Source organism: Malaclemys terrapin, chromosome 1 (assembly GCF_027887155.1).
Source record: "Malaclemys terrapin pileata isolate rMalTer1 chromosome 1, rMalTer1.hap1, whole genome shotgun sequence".
Lineage (NCBI taxonomy): Eukaryota > Metazoa > Chordata > Testudines > Emydidae > Malaclemys > Malaclemys terrapin.
In genome coordinates, this window is record NC_071505.1 from 20,667,271 (window position 1) to 20,687,869 (window position 20,599).

Sequence of the window (20,599 nt, forward strand, 5' to 3'; positions counted from 1 at the left end):
ATTAGCTATGAATAGTTTGAATTGCCTAACACAGTAGAGGGGGCACAGCTCTTCTTTGGCAGTCGAACAGGCTAGGCTTTGACATTGTTTATAGGATGATTGCAAGTAAATAATAATAATGAGTTAAAATGAATGCAATGCTTGTGAAATGTGCCAGCCTGTCAGTCCAGGAGTTTGACTTCCTCTGTCCATAGTGCTGGTCCAACACTGACAGCACCAATGGAAGCGTCTTATTAGTCTCCCACCAACCACTGTGGTCAAACTCCTTTCTAAAGGCACCACCAGCAGGGTGGTGATCATTCAGGTCTTGGCCTCTTTGCTGAGACTGCAAACAAAAGTGACAATTTCCACATGATAAAACTATTGTTGCTATCGGTCAACTGGAAATGAAACTGACACCACCAATTCATTTCATGTAAGATTTGATCCAAAACCTATTGTCAATGGGGATCTTTCCATTGACTTTAACTGACTTTGGATCTGTCCCATAGAGACCAAGATGTCATCAGAGGGTAATGAATTTTATTCACTATTGATCTGAACTAGATTCAAATAGATTACTAGGATCAGAGAGTTTTAGAATCCTGTTATCAATCGCCCTGAGCCATCTAGTCCCCTTTCTTCCCTCTAAGAACATATCTCCAATAACATACCTCCTTTACACTGTTTTGCCTGAGTTGGATATTAAAATGAAGGATTGGTCTTTGAATTACCTTTTCCTTGTAACAAAGGCCAGTTAGAAAGGTTTTTCTTGTGCAATAAACATATGGAAATGCGTTTATTGATATCCTTGTGCACTTCCTTTGGTGTTTCACAGAAGTCCTACTCTCATTACAAAGTCTGAAGAGGAATTTAAAGAGAGGGTGCTAAAGCAGTTAGTAGTGGGAGTTCTCCACAGATTGTGTGAGGACTTGCATGAAACATCTATATCTACATCTCTGTTTCACCCTCACCCCAACCCCAAACAAACACACACACACAATCCCCAAATCAAAGCTACATTAAAAGAACACTATTAGGGCTGCAAAGTCAAGTCCTCAAAATGTAGGAAATGCCAGAAGGTACCTGTGCATTCCAAGCAGGAAGCTTCCTCCTCCCTGCTGCCTGGACACCAGCATGGGGAGATTGAGAGCACAGAAAAGAAAACTTCCCTGCTTTTAGTTCTGGTGCCAGCCTGGCCCCAGCTTGCAGCAGCCAGAGCTGTAATTGCAGATAATTTCCTGCTTAGCCCTGGACTGGAGCATGCTTGGTGCAGATGAAATCATCCGCATTTATTAGTTGCAAAGCTCTAGCCAGTCTTTACTGCGCATGTGTGAACTGTTTTTCCACACTGTCCCCCTTCTCTCACAGAGGCTTGTAACTTGACCATATATGGGCAGATTTTCATAGGGTTGGGAAAAGGCCAGTCCTCTGTCAAATTTCTGAGCATGGGAACGAGCCGCTGATGGTCCATCATAGGACTAACCACATCAGCCACACCATCAGGAGCTCGTTCACCTACACATCTACCAATGTGATATATGCCATCATGTGCCAGCAATGCCCCTCTGCCATGTACATTGTCCAAACCGGACAGTCTCTACGCAAAAGAATAAATGGACATAAATCAGACGTCAAGAATTATAACATTCAAAAACCAGTCAGAGAACACTTCAACCTCCCTGGACACTCAATAACAGATGTAAAAGTGGCAATTCTTCAACCAAAAAACTTCAAAAACAGACTCCAACGAGAAACTGCAGAACTGGAATTAATTTGCAAACTAGACACCATTACATTAGGCCTGAATAAAGACTGGGAGTGGATGGGTCACCACAAAAACTAAAAACTAATTTCCGCATGCTAATTTTCCCCTACTATTACTCACACCTTCTTGTCAACTGTTTGAAATGGGCCACCCTGATTACCACTTCAAAAGTGATTTTTGATCTGTTGATAATAGCCCACTTTAATTGAATTGTCTCATTAGAACTGACCTCCCCACTTGGTAAGGCAACTCCCATATTTTCATGTACTGTATATATATCTTCCTATTGTATTTTCCACTCCATGCAGCTGCTGAAGTGGGTTTTAACCCATGAAAGCTTATGCCTAAAGAAATTTGTTAGCCTCTAAGGTGCCACAAGTACTTCTCATTGTTTTTTTCCATGGTCTTATAGCGGGAAGTGTCTGGCAACCTTAATAGGTGGTGCTATTAACCCCACCTATAATGTGAGGTAAGTATTTAGGTGGTAAAATTTATGCAGAAATATATGCTCGCAAACACATTATTTCTAGTATCTAATAAATCTTAGTGATTGGGTAACATAATGGCAGATTAAATTAATGGTGATAAGTGCAAGGGAATGCATGTTAGAGAAAGAGACTTTTTCAGAAACACTGATTATGAATTAGGTAGAACCTGTCAAGGAAAAGTTGGAGTAGTCCTGGTCAGCATGTGCACAACTAGTCTATATAGTGATTACAATGCTTGGGTGAGCAAAAGGAGCAACAGAAAATATAATCGCATGTTTTTACTCAATTGAGTATTAATTTTGTATTACCTCATCTCAGAGCATAGCTGAAAAAGGGAAATGTCTAGAGAGGGGAACCAGAAAAGTCTTGGGAATTACATATGAGGAGGGTTTTAAAATGAAAAATAAATAAAAAGGATTATAACATTTTGACACAAGAAGAATCCGAAGGGATAGTCATTCTCCCTTCACCGTGACCCTTATTGCATAATAAAATTGAAAGGCAACACATTTAAATAAATACATTAAATATATATAAAGAGAGTGTACCTATAGCAATATCACTTAAGAAGAAGAAAGAAGTAAATAACTTAATGAGATTTAAAAAAAAAGTATTATGTATTTACGTGTATGAGGAAAAAACAGTTACAACTACAGTGTCTAGGTTAAAAAGTAACAAGGGATGTCAATCGTCATACTACAGAGAATGATCTGCTCCAGTGGTCATGCATTGATTACATTGACTAAGGTCATGATGTTTGCATAAATAGTTTATTGTCCGAGCCTGTTGATGTATCAGGAACTGGTTACTGTCAGAGGGAGGACAACAAACTAGATAGGGTCAGAGGCTTGCTCTAGTATTGTAACTCCCGTGTTTCCTAACGGATTTGATTAGGAATTCAGCTTTACCCTTTAGGTAAATGTATGTGAGTTGAGCACCATAGAGGGATGGGGTTGATAAGAACTTTACTACAAGTGTTGGATTTCTGAAATTTTGGGTGAAAGAATTCCTTGACTTAGGTCTGGTCTATACTACCCGCCTGAATCGGCGGGTAGAAATCGACCTCTCGGGGATCGATTTATCGCGTCCCGTCGGGACGCGACAATCGATCCCCAAATCGGCGCTCTAACTCCACCAGCGGAGGTGGTAGTAAGCGCCGCCGACAAAAAGCGGCAGAAGTCGATTTTGCCGCCGTCCTCACAACGGGGTAAGTCGGCTGCAATACGTCGAATTCAGCTACGCTATTCACGTAGTTGAATTTGCGTATCTTAAATCGACTCCCCGCTGTAGTGTAGATGTACCCTCAGAGAGGGGCAATTCAGGTGCAAATTGCTTTACAGTGAATATGCAGTGTTATGGCTATGTTGGTCCCAGGATATTAGAGAAACAGGTTGGGAGAGGTAATATCTTTTATTGGACCAACTTCTGTTGGTGAGAGAGACGAGTTTTACAGTGACTAGACAGGAAAGGAGATGAAACACAAAGTGGAACCTATGAAGGAGGCAACTTAATCATGTCATGATATCTAATAGCTCAGAATATCTTGTGATATCTATGTCACCACAGTGATGGGTAACAAATAAATGCTTGTAATAGTAATTGGTATTAGGCAGATGAAAATAATGTGGAAATCTCACTGAAATGGCAGTTACTGTTCAAGTCTACAGGCTGAGCTAGCAGCCAAGAAGAGATGAGGTGGAAGATCATTAATATCCAGTATGGCAATGCCTCTTTTCCAAAGCCCAGTGTCCTTCCTGCAGGATGTATTATATTATGTTACAAATAACTGCATATTATTGTTTCTCACACACCATTGCAGGGTGAACAACCTGAGTAAGGCATTATTTCTTGGGCTTTATACAGGTGCCCTGGTCTTCACCCTGTGGGCTCAACTGGATGTGCAGCAGAGGGTCCAATATATTGAGTACATCCCACTTGTAGACAGGCATCTTTAAAAGTCTTCACAGTGATCTCATATTTGTTCATCAAATTTAGTGTCCCCACAAAAAATAAATAAATAAGAAATTTAAGAAATTATACACTGAAATCGGCCTAGCACCTGTTATATCTCATTGTCATGTTGATACCGTTATGCAGCTAGATGTTATGAGGGTTAGAAAAATAGGTATTCCTATAATGACCATTGTTTACAAGCATCATTATATTAAGACAAGTATTGAAAACACCAAAATAAATGTCTCTTTCTTTTTCCTCAGAACCTTGCAAAAGAAGCAGAGACATTTCAAGCAGCACATCAGTGGAGGGATGAGTTTGGGGTAAGTTTTTTTCACTTTTCCCTCCTCTGCCTTTTCAAAAATTTCCCACTTTACAACTGTCACTCTATTCTTGCAAATTTAACTTGTCAATACAGCTGTGTCAGCAGGGATCTGTTCCCCTGAAAACATGGGTGCGGCCTGATTGAAAGAATCAGTGCTGTACATGTGCTAATTTGCTTTGCAATGAACCACGAATACGTTTGAGTTAAATCAGTTTCTGTAGGACAGTGGTGTGACTCAAGGTACCTAGGGTAACCCATATTGAAAATGCAAGGGCAGGGCAGGCTGCAAAAAGGAAAGCAGGTTCTCCCAAAACTGATGTTTAACATTGTAGTTAGACTCACCAACCAGCCACAAAACTGTGGTCCTGATCCCCTACGCTGGTTATCAAGAAGCTAGAAAAAATAAATCACACAGCCCCCCTTTATTGCATTCCAGTCTCTGGCTCCCAATCAGCAAATAGGTCTAGTAAAGTGAGAAGTTACTTAAAACTCTATTCACTATACTAAATGTGCTTCTGCTTCTCAAAGGACCAGCCACATTACCAGATAAATATTAGTTTGGATCTTACCCAAAATACCACGTTGCCAGCCAATCCTTTGGTATTTAAATCTAAAGGTTTATTATAAAAGAAAAGAACGAGAAGAGAATTGTTAAATGGTCAAAACAATCAGATACATTTAGGGACTCCAAAGTTCTATGCATCAGGTTCTTAGCAGCACTGGTGAGTTTGCTAGCTTGTAAAGTTCCTTTGGAACACATACAAAGCGTGGATGGGCTATCAGTCCTTTATTCTAAGCTTCCATTTGTAGAGAAGTTACTTCAGTAAGAAGCAGAACTGAAGACAAAATGGAGATGATGCAGTTGACTTTTTATATCCTCTGCCATGTGACTTGAACATCCTTTGTCCCAAACACAAACTCACTGCACATGGGCATGGTATGGTATTGCCACCCTTCTGTGCTGCTGCCTTCAGTGCTGGGCTCTCAATCAGCAGTTGCCGCTCTCTGGTCACCCAGCTCTGAAGGCAGCTCATAAGTAAGGGTGGCAATACCACAATCCCCCCTAAAATAACCTTGCAATCCCCCCGCAACCCACTTTTGGATCAGGACCCCCAGTTTTATAAATGCTGGTCTCAAATTTCACAGGGGAGACCAGATTTCACAGTCTGTGACGTGTTTTTCATGGCCATGAATTTGGTAGGGCCCACAGAGAGAGAGAGAGAGAGAGTTAAAAAAATGACTTAGGTCCTGGCCAAATTCAGATCCTGTAACTAGCTCAGAAGAGCTTGGATCACTAATGAGCAACAGTCTGCTGTTTTGGTGGTCTCTGTGCATAAGGGCGTGGATAGTTTTAGATACTATGTTTGATCATGCACTCTTTTACTGCTACACTAGGCACTTGTGCCCCCTGGCTAGCACTGTCTCTGGGCTTTGCTTTGTTTCTTTTGCCTTTCACCTTCAGTGGGAAAGATGCAGATTGTCATACTTCCTTCAGGAAAGCTTCTGGTCTCATCAAAATTCATCGCCAAGGAGAGATCTCAAAGTAATTTTTGAAATGTAATTTTATATTCATGCACGCAGCTCAGGCAGTGGCTGGAGTTAGAGTTAAGGCAATCACAATCTGTGCATATCTCATAGGCCAAAAGAGTCTGCAGTTGGATTTGTAATAAATTAGCTGCAAACCAAGCTTGTGCTTTACTGTTTTGAGTTAGGATGAGAACACCGTGCAGAATATAATAACCTTGACATTAGGTTATGCAATTAAATTGAAAATAAATGTATTAAGCGTCTTATAATTTAATTTGTTCCATTTTAGCCAGAAGTAATCTTTCTTCTCTTCTGGCCTACTTTTTAGAAAATGCCTGATCAAATTAGCTTGCGCACAGATCTTTTTGATAAACTTATTTTTCACTGCAAGATTCATTCTCCTAATGACTGTTTTGGAAACAGAAGCTGTACTGTAGAAGGCTTTCAATGGACTCTGATTCTTATTGTATTTGTGGTTCCAGAGTGTCTTTTATGGAGTTGTTTCTTTTCTAGGATTTGCTTTTGGGTTATTAAAGCCCCTTCAGCACCATGCATATGAATCACAAGAGAAACAAGCTTTTTTGGACACAGTCTATTGCTGATTTTAATTAGCTCATGCTCAGCAACGGTCTTGACAGCCATATTGTAGAACAATGATAGCCTGCGGGGTTTTGGAGGGTAAAAGAAAAAACAAAACAAGCACAAATATACATATATAACATGGGAGTCTCACTCTTACAGAGAGACTATATGGGTTGATTTCAGTGGAAGAAACTGAGGGGAGCGAGGGTAAAAGACATGACATAAGTTCTGAGGTCTGTGTAGAGGTATTAGAAGTGTGCCAGTAGGAAAAGTGTCAGAGCATCTGTCATAACAACTTGTTCTGAATGTAAATATTTGTGCACAATTACACAACAAAAGTATGTAAAATATACTAAGGTTGGAACAAGGAAGTGTTTAAAATATACTAAGTTTCCAAGGTTTTGTGTCTGAGCTAGAATTGTACTGGGACAGAGATCTAGTATCCTTGGATAATTAGGTGATGCTAAAATAATTGGTGTAGGGCAAATCTCCAAAGGTTCAGTTCAGAGAGGACTCGGAAAACTGAAAGTTTATCCAAACGTACCCAAAACTCTTTCTGGTTAATTCTGCTGATAGTTTAATGTAGAGCTAGTAAAAATTCTGACTTTTTTGGGGGGGTGGGGATGGTTAGGAAGAATGTAGATGAAATTCAGTTTTGGATGAAAACAAAGAGAGACTCTCTTGCGGAAAGAGGCCTCATTTTTTAATGATCTCTAGTTCCATGAGAGAAGACTTTCTTATAATATGTCTAGTTTCTAGCTTTATTTTTCAGGTGAAAGTGAGAATTGTTACTACACAAGAACTGCAGGCAAAAAGTAAATGAACTTCACTTTTTTCAATGCTCAGAAGCTCAGAATTTGGGACATTTTAGTAGAGTGTCAGATCAATATTTATTTTACTTGAACTGCTTCGAGAGAGATTCCTCTCCTCCCATCCCCCATCCCCAAAGTCAGGGAATGTATCAATAACAAACCTAGCTGGCATCTGGAAAGTTATGATTCAGGTGTTTGGTGTCCAAACAAACAACACAAAAGTGACTATTTAGGGCTATGCCAAGTATAAGAGCTAACCTATTTCAGAAAGGGAAGCTTTTGACAGAAGAGACTGATTTTGCTGGGATTGCATGGTGGTGTACACTGGATTTGTCCCACTGTTTAAGAAGATGGAGACTATGGAGTAAGTAGAGGGAGATGTGGCCTAGAGCTGGTAGAGAACTAACATTTTCTCAGTGAACTGTGTAAACAAAGGGGTAGGGTTCCATTTTCAACCCTGAGTTAGCAAGATTGAGTCAGTAAAGAGCAACTTGAAGCTGAGGGTTAAGTTTGGTATTTTAAAGCGAACAATATTAAGACCCAATCCATTATACGCTGAATTCAGGATGGGTGTTTCCACTGATATCAGTGGTCTTTGAATCAGGCCCTAAAGGACCAAACCTGCATTCTGTGTTCACCTAACTCTCAGATTCATAGATTTCAAGGCCAGAAGGGACCTTCATGATCATCTAGTCTGCCTCCTGCGCATTGCAGGCCACAGAACTTCACCCATCCACTCCTGTAATAGACCCCATGGCTCTGGCTGAGTTATTGAAGTCCTCAAATCATGATTTAAAGACTTCAAGTTACAGAGAATCCACCATTTACACTAGTTTAAACCTGCAAGTGACCCATGCCCCATGATCCAGGGAAAGGCGAAACCCTTCTCCCCACCCCCAAGGATCTTTGCCAATCTGACCCCAGGGAAAATTCCTTCTTGACCTCAAATATGGTGATCAGTTAGACTTTGAGCATGTGGGCAAGACCCACTTCCACTGAATTGATTGTGGGTTTTTGGTGTGCAAGGATGAGACAATACATACAGATTGCAAAGCATTTCAGGATCATAGAATCATAGAATATCAGGGTTGGAAGGGACCTCAGGAGGTCATCTAGTCCAACCCCGTGCTCAAAGCAGGACCAATCTCCAACTAAATCATCCCTGCCAGGGCTTTGCCAAGCCGGGCCTTAAAAACCTCCAAGGAAGGAGACTCCACCACCTCCCTAGGTAACGCATTCCAGTGCTTCACCACCCTCCTAGTGAAATAGTGTTTCCTAATATCCAACCTGGACCTCCCGCGCTGCAACTTGAGACCATTGCTCCTTGTTCTGTCATCTGCCACCACTGAGAACAGCCGAGCTCCATCCTCTTTAGAACCCCCCTTCAGGTAGTTGAAGGCTGCTATCAAATCCCGCCTCATTCTTCTCTTCTGGAGACTAAACAATCCCAGTTCCCTCAGCCTCTCCTCATAAGTCATGTGCTCCAGACCCCTAATCATTTTTGTTACCCTCCGCTGGACTCTTTCCAATTTTTCCACATCCTTCTTGTAGTGCGGGGCCCAAAACTGGACACAGTATTCCAGATGAGGCCTCACCAATGTCGAATAAAGGGGAACGATCATGTTCCTCGATCTGCTGGCAGTGCCCCTACTTATACAGCCCAAAATGTCGTTAGCCTTCTTGGCAACAAGAGCACACTGTTGACTCATATCCAGCTTCTTGTCCACTGTGACCCCTAGGTCCTTTTCTGCAGAACTGCTACCTAGCCATTCGGTCCCTAGTCTGTAGCAGTGCATGGGATTCTTCCGTCCTAAGTGCAGAACTCTGTACTTGTCCTTGTTGAACCTCATCAGGTTTTTTTTGGCCCAATCCTCTAATTTGTCTAGGTCCCTCTGTATCCGATCCCTACCCTCCAGTGTATCTACCACGCCTCCTAGTTTAGTGTCATCTGCAAACTTGCTGAGAGTGCAGTCCACACCATCCTCCAGATCATTAATAAAGATATTAAACAAAACCGGCCCCAGGACCGACCCTTGGGGCACTCCGCTTGAAACCGGCTGCCAACTAGACATGGAGCCATTGATCACTACCCGTTGAGTCCGACGATCTAGCCAGCTTTCTATCCACTTTGCAGTCCATTCATCCAGCCCATACTTCTTTAACTTGGTGGGAGACTGTATCAAAAGCTTTGCTAAAGTCAAGGAATAGCACATCCACTGCTTTCCCCTCATCCACAGAGCCAGTTATCTCATCATAGAAGGCAATTAGGTTAGTCAGGCATGACTTCCCCTTGGTGAATCCATGCTGACTGTTCCTGATCACTTTCCTCTTCTCTAAGTGTTTCATAATTGATTCCTTGACGACCTGCTCCATGATTTTTCCAGGGACTGAGGTGAGGCTGACTGGCCTGTAGTTCCCCGGATCCTCCTCCTTCCCTTTTTTAAAGATGGGCACTACATTAGCCTTTCTCCAGTCATCTGGGACCTCCCCCGATCGGCATGAGTTTTCAAAAATAATGGCTAATGGCTCTGCAATCTCATCCGCCAACTCCTTTAGCACCCTCGGATGCAGCGCATCCGGCCCCATGGACTTGTGCATGTCCAGTTTTTATAAATAGTCCCGAACCACTTCTTTCTCCACAGAGGGCTGGTCACCTTCTCCCCATATTGTGCTGCCCAGAGCAGCAGTCTGGGAGCTGACCTTGTTTGTAAAGACAGAGGCAAAAAAAGCATTGAGTACATTAGCTTTTTCCACATCCTCGGTCACTAGGTTGCCTCCCTCATTCAGTAAGGGGCCCACACTTTCCTTGACTTTCTTCTTGTTGCTAACATACCTGAAGAAACCCTTCTTGTTACTCTTAACATCTCTTGCTAGCTGCAACTCCAAGTGTGATTTGGCCTTCCTGATTTCACTCCTGCATGCCTGAGCAATATTTTTATACTCCTCCCTGGTCATTTGTCCAATCTTCCACTTCTTGTAAGCTTCTTTTTTGCGTTTAAGATCAGCAAGGATTTCACTGTTTAGCCAAGCTGGTCGCCTGCCATATTTACTATTCTTTCTACACATCAGGATGGACTTCTTACGTCATTAAAGTTAAGAATGTGAATATGGACTGGGCTCTTACATGAAACTAGTTCCCCTGATGCTCTGCATTACCAGCACAGAGGAACTGTGGTCACTGTTCCAACCCATGGCCTCGAATAGCAGATAGAGGGGCTGCGTGACAAGCCCAGCATCTTATCCCAGAGGGTGGATCTCCCCATCCGGGATTCAACCTTCATAAAGCCTGAAGCCAATGGATATTTCTATTGGCTTCATTGGGCAATGGATCAGAACCATAGAGCCCAAACACTCTGGGTTTATGTGGAGTGAATTTTACTCTATGTAAGTTGAATTTTATTAAGATGTAGGCACATTGCCAATAAACCTTTATTACACAGGAATGTTTAGAAATCATAAATATAATAGAAACCAAATTCTTTTTTTACAGAATTTCTTTTAAAAATCCATTTTAACATGAATGCTTTAGAGTTTTTAACTATTGTAAAGAGTCTAATAACTTCTTAATGTCTCTCATCAATAATTTAACATTGGGGTAGTGGGAATAATTACTGAAAAGGTGCCTTAACATTTCAAAGGAATATTAGAGATCCTGGATATTTTCTGGAGTAAAGGAGGGCAGCTTTAATTAAATATTGGTTTGTAAAATATAGTTTTTTCTGATTAAATACAATGCCAATTAATATATATCTGATCTGAAGTTACCTTTAAGGCCATAAAATACAATGTGCCTCATGAAAGTGTTAGGTCTCCAGAGACTTATGTGAACACTATGAAGAAGAATCCAAAATATTGAACAGCAGGAACATAACGAGAAAAAGAAAAAAGGCCCACTTAATTCACTGCCCTTCTCCATTTCCTTTATTCCCGGCAGCACGCAATTCCCTAGCTGAATATAGAGCTGGAGAAACAAAAAATGTACTTTAAAATTAGTTCGTATTAATGCAGCCATCAAATCAACCAAACCTCATCAGTTGCTACTTTGAATTTCTTGAGATTTTGAAGACTGAAAGGAAGATATTTTTTGTCACTTGTGATAGTTCAATTATTCTTTTGGATTTCAGGGGCTTTTTAAAAGAGAAGGAATAGTGTGTGTAGAGGGGACATGTTCTGTATTGAAATAATTTCTTGATTCCCCAAATGGATCTCTTACAATTACATTTGGTATCACATTTGATTGCATTGCAATGGTTTGTTAGCTAAAGCAATTTTCTTTCCAGTTGGGTCCATAATATTAATTGTACTTACACATGTATAAACATAAGGAATATCTCATTTGTATTTTAACAAGCAGAGTCTTTCTGCATGGCTTATTAGCATCCACTTATGTATAAGAAGACTGCAATGAAGACTTCTAGGAATTAATTATCATGTAAAAAGAGTCTCTTAAAAATTCCTTTCAGTGTGTTATCTTTTAAACAATGGTATTGTTCTGGACTCTTTAGGGACCATCTTAATTCCCTGTATCTTAGTATTTCAGATATAATATTTGGTTTGATTTAAAAATAGGCCAGAGTTTGAGTATCAGTTGAGCTTAAATTTGAGGCACAGAGAAAAGGTCACAAAAATGTTGTTGTGGAACATGTATTTTCATACCTTTCTAGTTTTCTTGAAGAGAAGGTTGGTTTCATAAAACGGTAATGAAAAGTTGCTCAGCAGAGAGGCAAAGGATAGAAATTATAATTGAGATTAATCTATTCTCCTACCATGAGAGGTGATCCTTTTCAGTCAGGGTAGATACATATTAGGGGGAGCAATAGCGGGAGCTTGCTTTGCTTGACCTCTCCTATGGATTGAAGACTTCAGTCTCCAGGGCTGTCTGTTATCTTTCATGAACACTGAGTCAGCACCAAAAAAGTTGTATCTTAAAAACACCAGCTGAAAATCTTGCCAATTGTATTGTTCATTGCCTTGTTAAAAGAGGCAGGTTGCCAAACCTGATCTTTCAACTTCTGAGATGGCGGAAATAAATCAGACATCAGAGGCAGAGTTGGGGTTCAGTTCTTCACTGATTTGTACCTCATGTAGCCATTCGTGTTTATACAAAGTAGTCCAGCCTCTCTGTTACTCAGTATCTTTTATAGTCAATTGCACCAGTGCAAAGTATGTGGGAAAAGCTACCATTCCGATTTGGTACCATTTCCTGCCCACTGTCACTGGTATAAATGTCTACACAGCTGCAGGGGAACAGAGAACTAAGCCCAGTGACTGCAGGTGGAAAGTAGGTGGAGTTGAGAAATATGATTAAAAACATAAATGGCTCAAGGCAATGGAGAATCAGGCCCCTGCTGATATGTATCAGTCTTTTCTATGGCTTCACAACAGGGCCTGATCCAAAGCCTATTGAAATAAATGGGAAGACTTCCATTGATTTCAGTGGTTTTTGGATCGGGCACTGTGCTTCTGAGATATATGTGATTGAGATGATAACTCAGTGTGATTAATTTAAATTGACAGACAGATGGTCATGGTCATAGGGAGAAGAATTTGTTTTCCTCTGAAGGGCCCTGTGCTACCTTCACTTATGTGACACATATCTTTGATTTGTGCATAATTTAAATGAGACATGCCATATATCTCTCTGCGATAATGTGAAAATGGAATTCTGCTGTCAGCTGTGTGTGCACTTTGTGGTCTTCCCACTCATGGAATTGTGCCTCATATAATGAAGATGGTGAGAAGAAATAAAAATGGAGCATAACATGCTGAAATGAGCAGTCATGTAGATTGTTCTGATGTTTCTCTGATGCTTATCCAAATCATCCTAACCTTTTGGTCTGTGGAAATGGGCTCAAAGTGTTACAGGAAAAAGATTTCCAGTACTGCCTGTTTTAAATTGGGTAGGAAATATCTCAATTACAGTCTTTCTATCAGTACCTGGACTGAACTCAAGTTGTGATTCTTTTCCCTTAAGTTAACTGAAATGTCTTCCAATTTTTTTAAAATCCGTTTTAATTCAGTTCCTAGTGTATTTGAACCTTTTTCACCATCCTTTATGTAGGATGGCAACAACTGGCAAGGAGGTAGAGCTCTTAATTTAGAAGTTTTATGACAATGTGATAGGATTGAAATTTGGCCTAGACAAATGTGCCATTAGAGAGAAATGAGGGCTTGGTTCTCCTTACACTATTTTTTTTCACTTAGAAATATATGAATTCCTTTGGCCAGATTTTGAACTGTTGGAAGGGTGTCAGTCCAGAATAACTCTGCACTCCAGTGGAATTGCCCTGACTGGTGTAAGTATGTAGAGAATAAAGCCTGATTAAATCCCTAGGAAAGTAAATACTAGAATTCTAGACTAGATCACTTATGGCCTTTTTTCTCTTTAATTTCTATCTTTCTGAGAATGGCAACTACTCCTTATGGTTTATCCTCCGGTGCTTTGTTCAGTGTTCTCAGAAGTTCTTGCACTAGTGACTCAATGAGACTGATAGCTGAGGATTTAGTCCTATAATTTTGAACTCCTTGATCTTCAGATTTACTCTTTTAGACTTGCTAGTACTGTAGGAAGCTCCTCAACAAACTCTGCATCACTTCAGGTGGGAAAAGAAGAGTTTATGGACCGTAAAACACCTTTTGAAAAGTGCTGAATCTGACATATCCTGTTTTCTAATATGCCTCTTTTGGTCTTTGTATTTTGGTGCCTCTTTACATGCTTAACTTCACTGCAGAAGTTTAACATTTTAATATAAGTCATTTTAAAAATTACATCCATCCAAAAGAGAAAATTCACTGGTAAGGATGGTGCCAGGAAAGCTTTTAGGGTGAGGAGATGAACAGTCAGTCAGTCATTTTATCTTTCAAACACCTCACTTTATCTCAAAAATGTAAAGTGTGAACAGACATCACATACCATCTCTACATATTGACCATGCGCTAATTAAAATGTGTGCTGTTTCTGATAGGGGTGGGAGGTGGCTGGGCTCAGTGTAATTTAAATCTTTTCATCTTTTAGACACCACTGGAGAAAACACATGTGCATTATCACCTTCTTTGGATATGATTGTTTAATGTGGTTTCTGAACAAACATCTAATTAAAAGCAAAATGTACTATTGTACCCAATTTATTAGCACCCTGCAGGTTCTCTAGCTTAGTTTAAAGAACCTACTGTACTGTTAAGAGATGCTTCTGGCAGGCTGCTGTCTTAAATGACTTGGTACCTATTTTTCCAAGAGTCTTAAATGACTTGGTAGCACCATTATAGGACTAATTATTTATTTTTTGTCCATACTACATTCCAATGGCAGATGTAGTAGCTACTTTAAGAATCACTTATCACAAACTTAAAGTGCAGTTTTACTATCCTAAGTGACTCTAAAAATGGCATTGTGGGATTCCATTTGTATTGTTTCTCAATTTCCAAATCAAATGTTAGTTTAAAAAGTAAATTATTTTTCCCATAAATGCAAGCCGTGCCAGCGTGACCCAGCTCAAGATGAATTTCTTTTTCTTCTTGTGCCTCATCATCACTAAAGAAGGTCCTGCAGGTTAAATGAGACCACCAATTTCATCTGTTCTACCCCATTATCTTCATTTAGAATTTAGTTAGCAAATCTGTTGGTGTGTGAGAAGGAAGAAAATTAAGTTCACTCAGCTGCAGTGGTTTTGCACTGCTAATAGGAGAAAAGCAGTAAAAACATGCTTATGTCTTCACTAGAATAAACAGATATATCTCTAAATATATGCAAGGAACCAGTCAGTTAAGTACCAAGGTGACATTTTGACATAGATACTTTTCAGAATGAAAGCACACTTTAAAAGGTTTGGAGATTCAGTTCAATTTGAATAGCTTGGATATTTGAGAAGTATCCAAACTATGAATTACCTCCTGGATCTGCAAATTGAGTTGAAAAATCTTTAAAGGATACGATTTTTGTGAGAATTTCAATATTTTCTCTTTCTCAACTCATGTGATATTTTTGAAAACAAGCAAGCAAACAACAAGAAACCACCTCCCAAAAAAGAAAAACCCAGCAATCTCCTCCCCCATATTTTTTTTTTTTTCAATTTGGCAATTCTGTTTCAAGAAGGCTGGAATCTGAATATGCTGAGGTGAGGTGCCCAGAAGTGGAAGAAGGAAATAACCAAATTTATTTGAAACTGGAAATAGATTTGCTTTGAGATTTTGAGGGGAGTAGAATAGATGAGGTTTTTTCCCCATTCAAACGTTTGTTTTCATCTTCTCTCTCTAGATGTCAGGGCAGTGCAGGGCTAATGTTGGCTGCAGGGCCGGCTCCAGGCACCAGCACCGGAAGCAGCTGCTTGAGGCGGCCAATGGAAAGGGGTGGCACATCCGCGGCTTCAGCGGCAATTCGGCGGTGGGTCCCTTAGTCCCTCTCGGAGGGAAGTACCGGCCGCCGAAGAATGAAGCGGCACGGTAGGGCTGCCACTGAAGTGCCGCTGATCGTGGCTTTTTTTTTTATTCCTCCCCCCTCCCCCTTCGCCTTTTGGGGCAGCAAAAAAGCTGGAGCCGGCCCTGGTTGGCTGCAACTTAAAAGCTCCCATACTTGGTCCTGCCTCAGCACAGGGAGCTGGATTTGATGACTTCTCGAGGTCAGTCCCAGCCTACATTCTAGAGGCTCACATTTTTCTTCATATGTCACAGACTTTTTGTGTGGCTTAAGACAAATGTTTAATCTGTCTGTGCCTCACTTTCCTCTGTGTAGAAAGAAAAAAGAAGATTGTAATATTGATGGAATCTGTATAGTAGGGTAGTTGTGAGGTTTAATATTTTAATGTTTGAAGCCCTCAATGGAGATACTATAATGCAAAATATGGCAATAATCTGAAAATCTAATGTCCCAAGAAATGAAAAATGGCATTTTTACCTCAGTATGTTTACGTAATTAATGTTAAGAGCTGACGTTCCAAGGCTACCAGCTCATACCACAGCTAAAGATGGCAAGTATTTGATGTCTCTCCAGTAATCGCCAATAGATACACAATCCTAAAGTTAATGATATTCCCACTCAGTCAGGCTTGACTTTAAAATGCACTTAAAACTATAAAGAGAAGATCTGCTGGATACCCACTGTTAAAAACATTTTACATTGGAGGTTTGGTTCGTATCCTTCCATCCATTTTGTGCTGTGCCTCTGACTTTCATGAAAGTTAAACAAGTGAGGTGAGATTGGGACTCTTTTCTGTGATTTTTATGAAAGTGATATTGTGCCACTGAAGGAATGAGACACTTTTCTCTGAGACAAGGTGGTTGAGGTAATCTTTTATTGGACCAACTTCTGTTGGGGAGAGAGAGACTTTTGAACTACACAGAGGTCTTCTTCAGATCTGGGAAAGGTACTCATAGTATCACAGCTACATATAATATTGTATTTAGATCTGTACCATCTAGTTGAGGAACTAGCTCTAGTTGTGGTGTGTTTGTGTAATAAATTCAGACTGTTATGCATTTTCCATTTGATGACATGTTCATAAATCATATTTAATTTTCAATGATAAACATGAAATTATTTAAAAAAAATCTTTCATATGTTAAACAAAATGGACCATCCTCACATTTAGAACTCAAATAATCCAAATAATTAATCTAAATTGAGCTCATTCCTCTGCAGTCTTTAGGAGGCGCCCAGAGGCATGGTACTCCTAAAACTGTCACAGAAGGACCTGAATCTGCATGTTTGCCTCCTGTTTTTCCAGGTATCTTCCACTGCACAAGGCTACAGATGCCTCCTCTTAGAGGGGAGGATGCAGAGGAAACTCAAAGGAAGAACCTTGTTTGGGGTTTTATTGGAATTTTTCTCCTTTTCTTCTTTTTCCCGCAGTTGGGGAACACTTGACCTTTAGACACATAATAAACCAATATTTAAATAACTGTAAATACTAATACTAATGAATAGGTGACATTTTGCAAAAATGACTGTCATTATTATTGGGATTGTATAATGAAGGTGACCTTCCTTTTAAGTGATGACTTCAATCTGAAAATGGTATTGGCACAAATATTACAAAATGTCATCCGAATGAAAAAGGAAGGTGCAGCTGGAGTCGACCCAAGGCTGTCATGTACACAATGGACTGATTAAAAGCAATCAAAGCTGATCTGAGCTAACCAAATACAGGAGTCCATTCTATAATAGAGAACAAAAATAAAGAGAAAAGGAATGACGTATTAAGCTGCTTGATGACACATTTTTCTCTTATGACCTCTAATGTTTCTTTAGGGGGAGAAAAGTTCTCTTTTAATGCAAGTGCTTTGCTTTTAGGAAGACTTTCTTGTTTTCTGTATGAGAAGTACCCATAGTACTTGCCATTCATGCAGGGCAGTGCAAGGGAATATAGTGTTAGAGCAGGTTGGCCTTTAGATAAAATGATAGGCGGGCACAGAACAATTTGTATGTGATAACATTACTTGCTTAAAAATAATAAAAATGTGCATGTTATATGGTCAAAGAAGAGATAGAAGGAAAACTGACAATAGTTAGAAACAGGAAGACACGGGAAAAAACATACAGAAAATGAACTGCTTGTCTACACAGAGAAACTTCCTAGTATAGTTATACTATTATATGTCCCGGCGCAGACAAGCTTATTCAATAATGAGAGTGACTTTTTCTGATTTAATTTATACTACTTGAAAAACAACATATTCCAGATAGGGATTATAGTCTGATTCAACATTCATTGATGTCAATGGCAGTTGGTGGACTCCAAATGAAATTTAATGAATCGGAATGAGGATTTCCGATGGTGACCAATACCATTACTACTTGGCACATGTTGCTAAACAAATATGCACTGATTTCTGCACATAACACACCTGCAGTGGTCAACATGACAAAGTTTAAGTGTGCAACACAGTGTGTGACAGCCCCAAGGTACACACAAATGTTCCTTCAAGATACTTAAAATAGTGTATGATTAATTTATTGTGGGTGAAAAATTATCTATAACCATATTGTCGTGGTTCTTTATTTCTGCTGTAAATAAGTTTCAACAATAGAAGTGAGCTGAGCTACGATTATGTGGAACACTGACCTCTTTGGGACAAAAATGAGTGATATTTCTTGAAATGGAGTCACTTGAACAAAAAGAGGGACATTTAAAACCTAAAAATTACAGTAATTGCCAATAAGAGTTGTATGACCTGTTGTAGTTGATTCCTATTTGAAATATAGGGAAATGTAGTGGCATTGCTGTATAATAGCTGTTAGCAAATGTTGACTTTGGATGGTGGATACTGTATAAGGCAGATCATAGGATTGATTCTCCCCAATTTTACAGAAGGAGAAAACAAGACACTGGAGTGAAGGGATTTGTCCAAAACCACACAGAAATTGGCAAAGCTGAGATTGAGAAATAGGAATTCCTGTCTTTTGTTTCGATGCACAGTCTTCCGTTAGACCAAGCTGCTTTCCAAACAAATGTTAGGGTAAGTCTACATTTAGTGTGGTGTGTAGACTATAGACACTACATGCTCAGCTAGCATGGGAATAAATACAAGTGTAGATGGTGAGACAGAGTACAGCTACACCAGTAACTTAGGGTATATACCTAAGCCTCTTTGTTTTCAGCTTAAACCTATTTTAACCGAAAAAATCCTGGGTTTCACAAAAAGTATTATTAGCAGACATGCCAAACCCGCAAAAACAAACAAACAAACACCCCCCTGCAGAAATAGGGCTTGTTTTTGACTTAATTGGCTTGTGAGTTGTTTGTTTGGCTAGTTTTGGCTTGTAGCTTGTTGCTTTCTTGTTGCTTTTTCTTTTCTTTTTTTTTTTTGATCGGGGGGCAAGGTAGGGAAAACAGGGAGAGAGAGTCAGGGGCGCACAGCGGGCCCACGACAGTCCCAGACTGCACGCCGGGGGGATCTAGTCGCACAGGATGTTGGGGTTCTTAGGAATTGGCCTATTTTGGACTTGTTTTGAAATGGGATTAGCTTGGTTTTTGGCTTATTATGAAAGTCAGGGTGCTTATTTACCACATGAAAGTTGGCAACTGTTATTTAGTGTGTCCCCCCCCCCCGTTTTTCCCCCTACTTTTGAGTCATTCAAATATATAAAAAATAACTCGTTATATCAGAAAAATACAATACATTTCATGAGATATATGTATGATGATACATTAGTCTGTGTGTATATGCAAAGCTGCCTGTTGAAGTAACGCTGTGTATTAGTCTAGATGAAGATAACACAATAGAAAAAACAGGCACAAATGCAAACTCTGAAATGCATGTGCATCTGAATGAATTGATGAAACTTACACCCACCAGGGACACATTTCAAGCTGTTAACAGATAACGGTTTAAGGATCTGACACTAAATTGGGAAGAAAACGAAAATCTGTATCAGAATACGTTTGAACACAAGGAAGTATTCAAAATTAAAAAAAAAAAAAAAAAACAGGAGAAAAGGATGAAGTTGAGTTTATGCGCTGCAAATGGTGAGGCCCAATTATTAAAATGTACATATTTATAGGCAAATAGTTCTAAGTCTAAATAGTAAACTGTGTTTATTCAAATGAAAAGTTTTATTTGGGAATTAGAAAGCTATTTTTTAAACCCATTTAAAGGCATTGTGTTTTGAGTTCTGTTTTAGTTCTGCAGTAAGCCACATTGAATTCCATTAGTCAAAGCATTAATCTACTGAATATTTTCCTTCTGTCCACCAAAATAAACCCCGATATTTACCCAGAACAATTAATAGCTTTTTTGACCAATTTCCACCTGTTTTTGTTGTTGTAATAAATGCCGATAAAATGCCTGGGGAAAATAAAATAAAAACCAAAAATGGAGGGCCCTATATATCCCCTACACAGCTCAGGTATGTACCCTATCCAAGCAATTCTTCCCATGATACTAGTACTATTCTGCTGCCTCCCCGCTGCCAGAGTCTTTCCCCTCCGTTTTCCCCCCCAGAGCCTTTTGCTGTGGACTGTTGCTTCCCTCCGCAGAGTGGATGCAACCTGCCTTTCACTGCAGTGTAGCTATACATACCCGCTACACCACTGCAAGTGTAGACAAGATCACCACAACTCTTAAAGTCCTTAAACCAAGAGAATGAACTCTTTAAACTTGATAGACTCTCTTTGTATCTCTATCTTGTGTTCAGGCATTCTGCCTTTTGCAATAAGCTTAGGGAAGTGGG

General features: G+C 39.8%; 1 protein-coding gene across 3 annotated transcripts in view; it reads left to right on the top strand.

The window, feature by feature from the left end:
- Positions 1 to 20,599, top strand: part of CACNA2D1 (calcium voltage-gated channel auxiliary subunit alpha2delta 1) — a 671,705-nt gene that overhangs the window by 300,706 nt on the left and 350,400 nt on the right. For all 3 annotated transcript variants that reach the window (XM_054017298.1, XM_054017306.1, XM_054017317.1), the window contains exon 4: positions 4,452 to 4,511. In XM_054017298.1, coding sequence (XP_053873273.1) covers positions 4,452 to 4,511 — 60 coding nt within the window. The remainder of the gene's footprint in view (positions 1 to 4,451; positions 4,512 to 20,599) is intronic.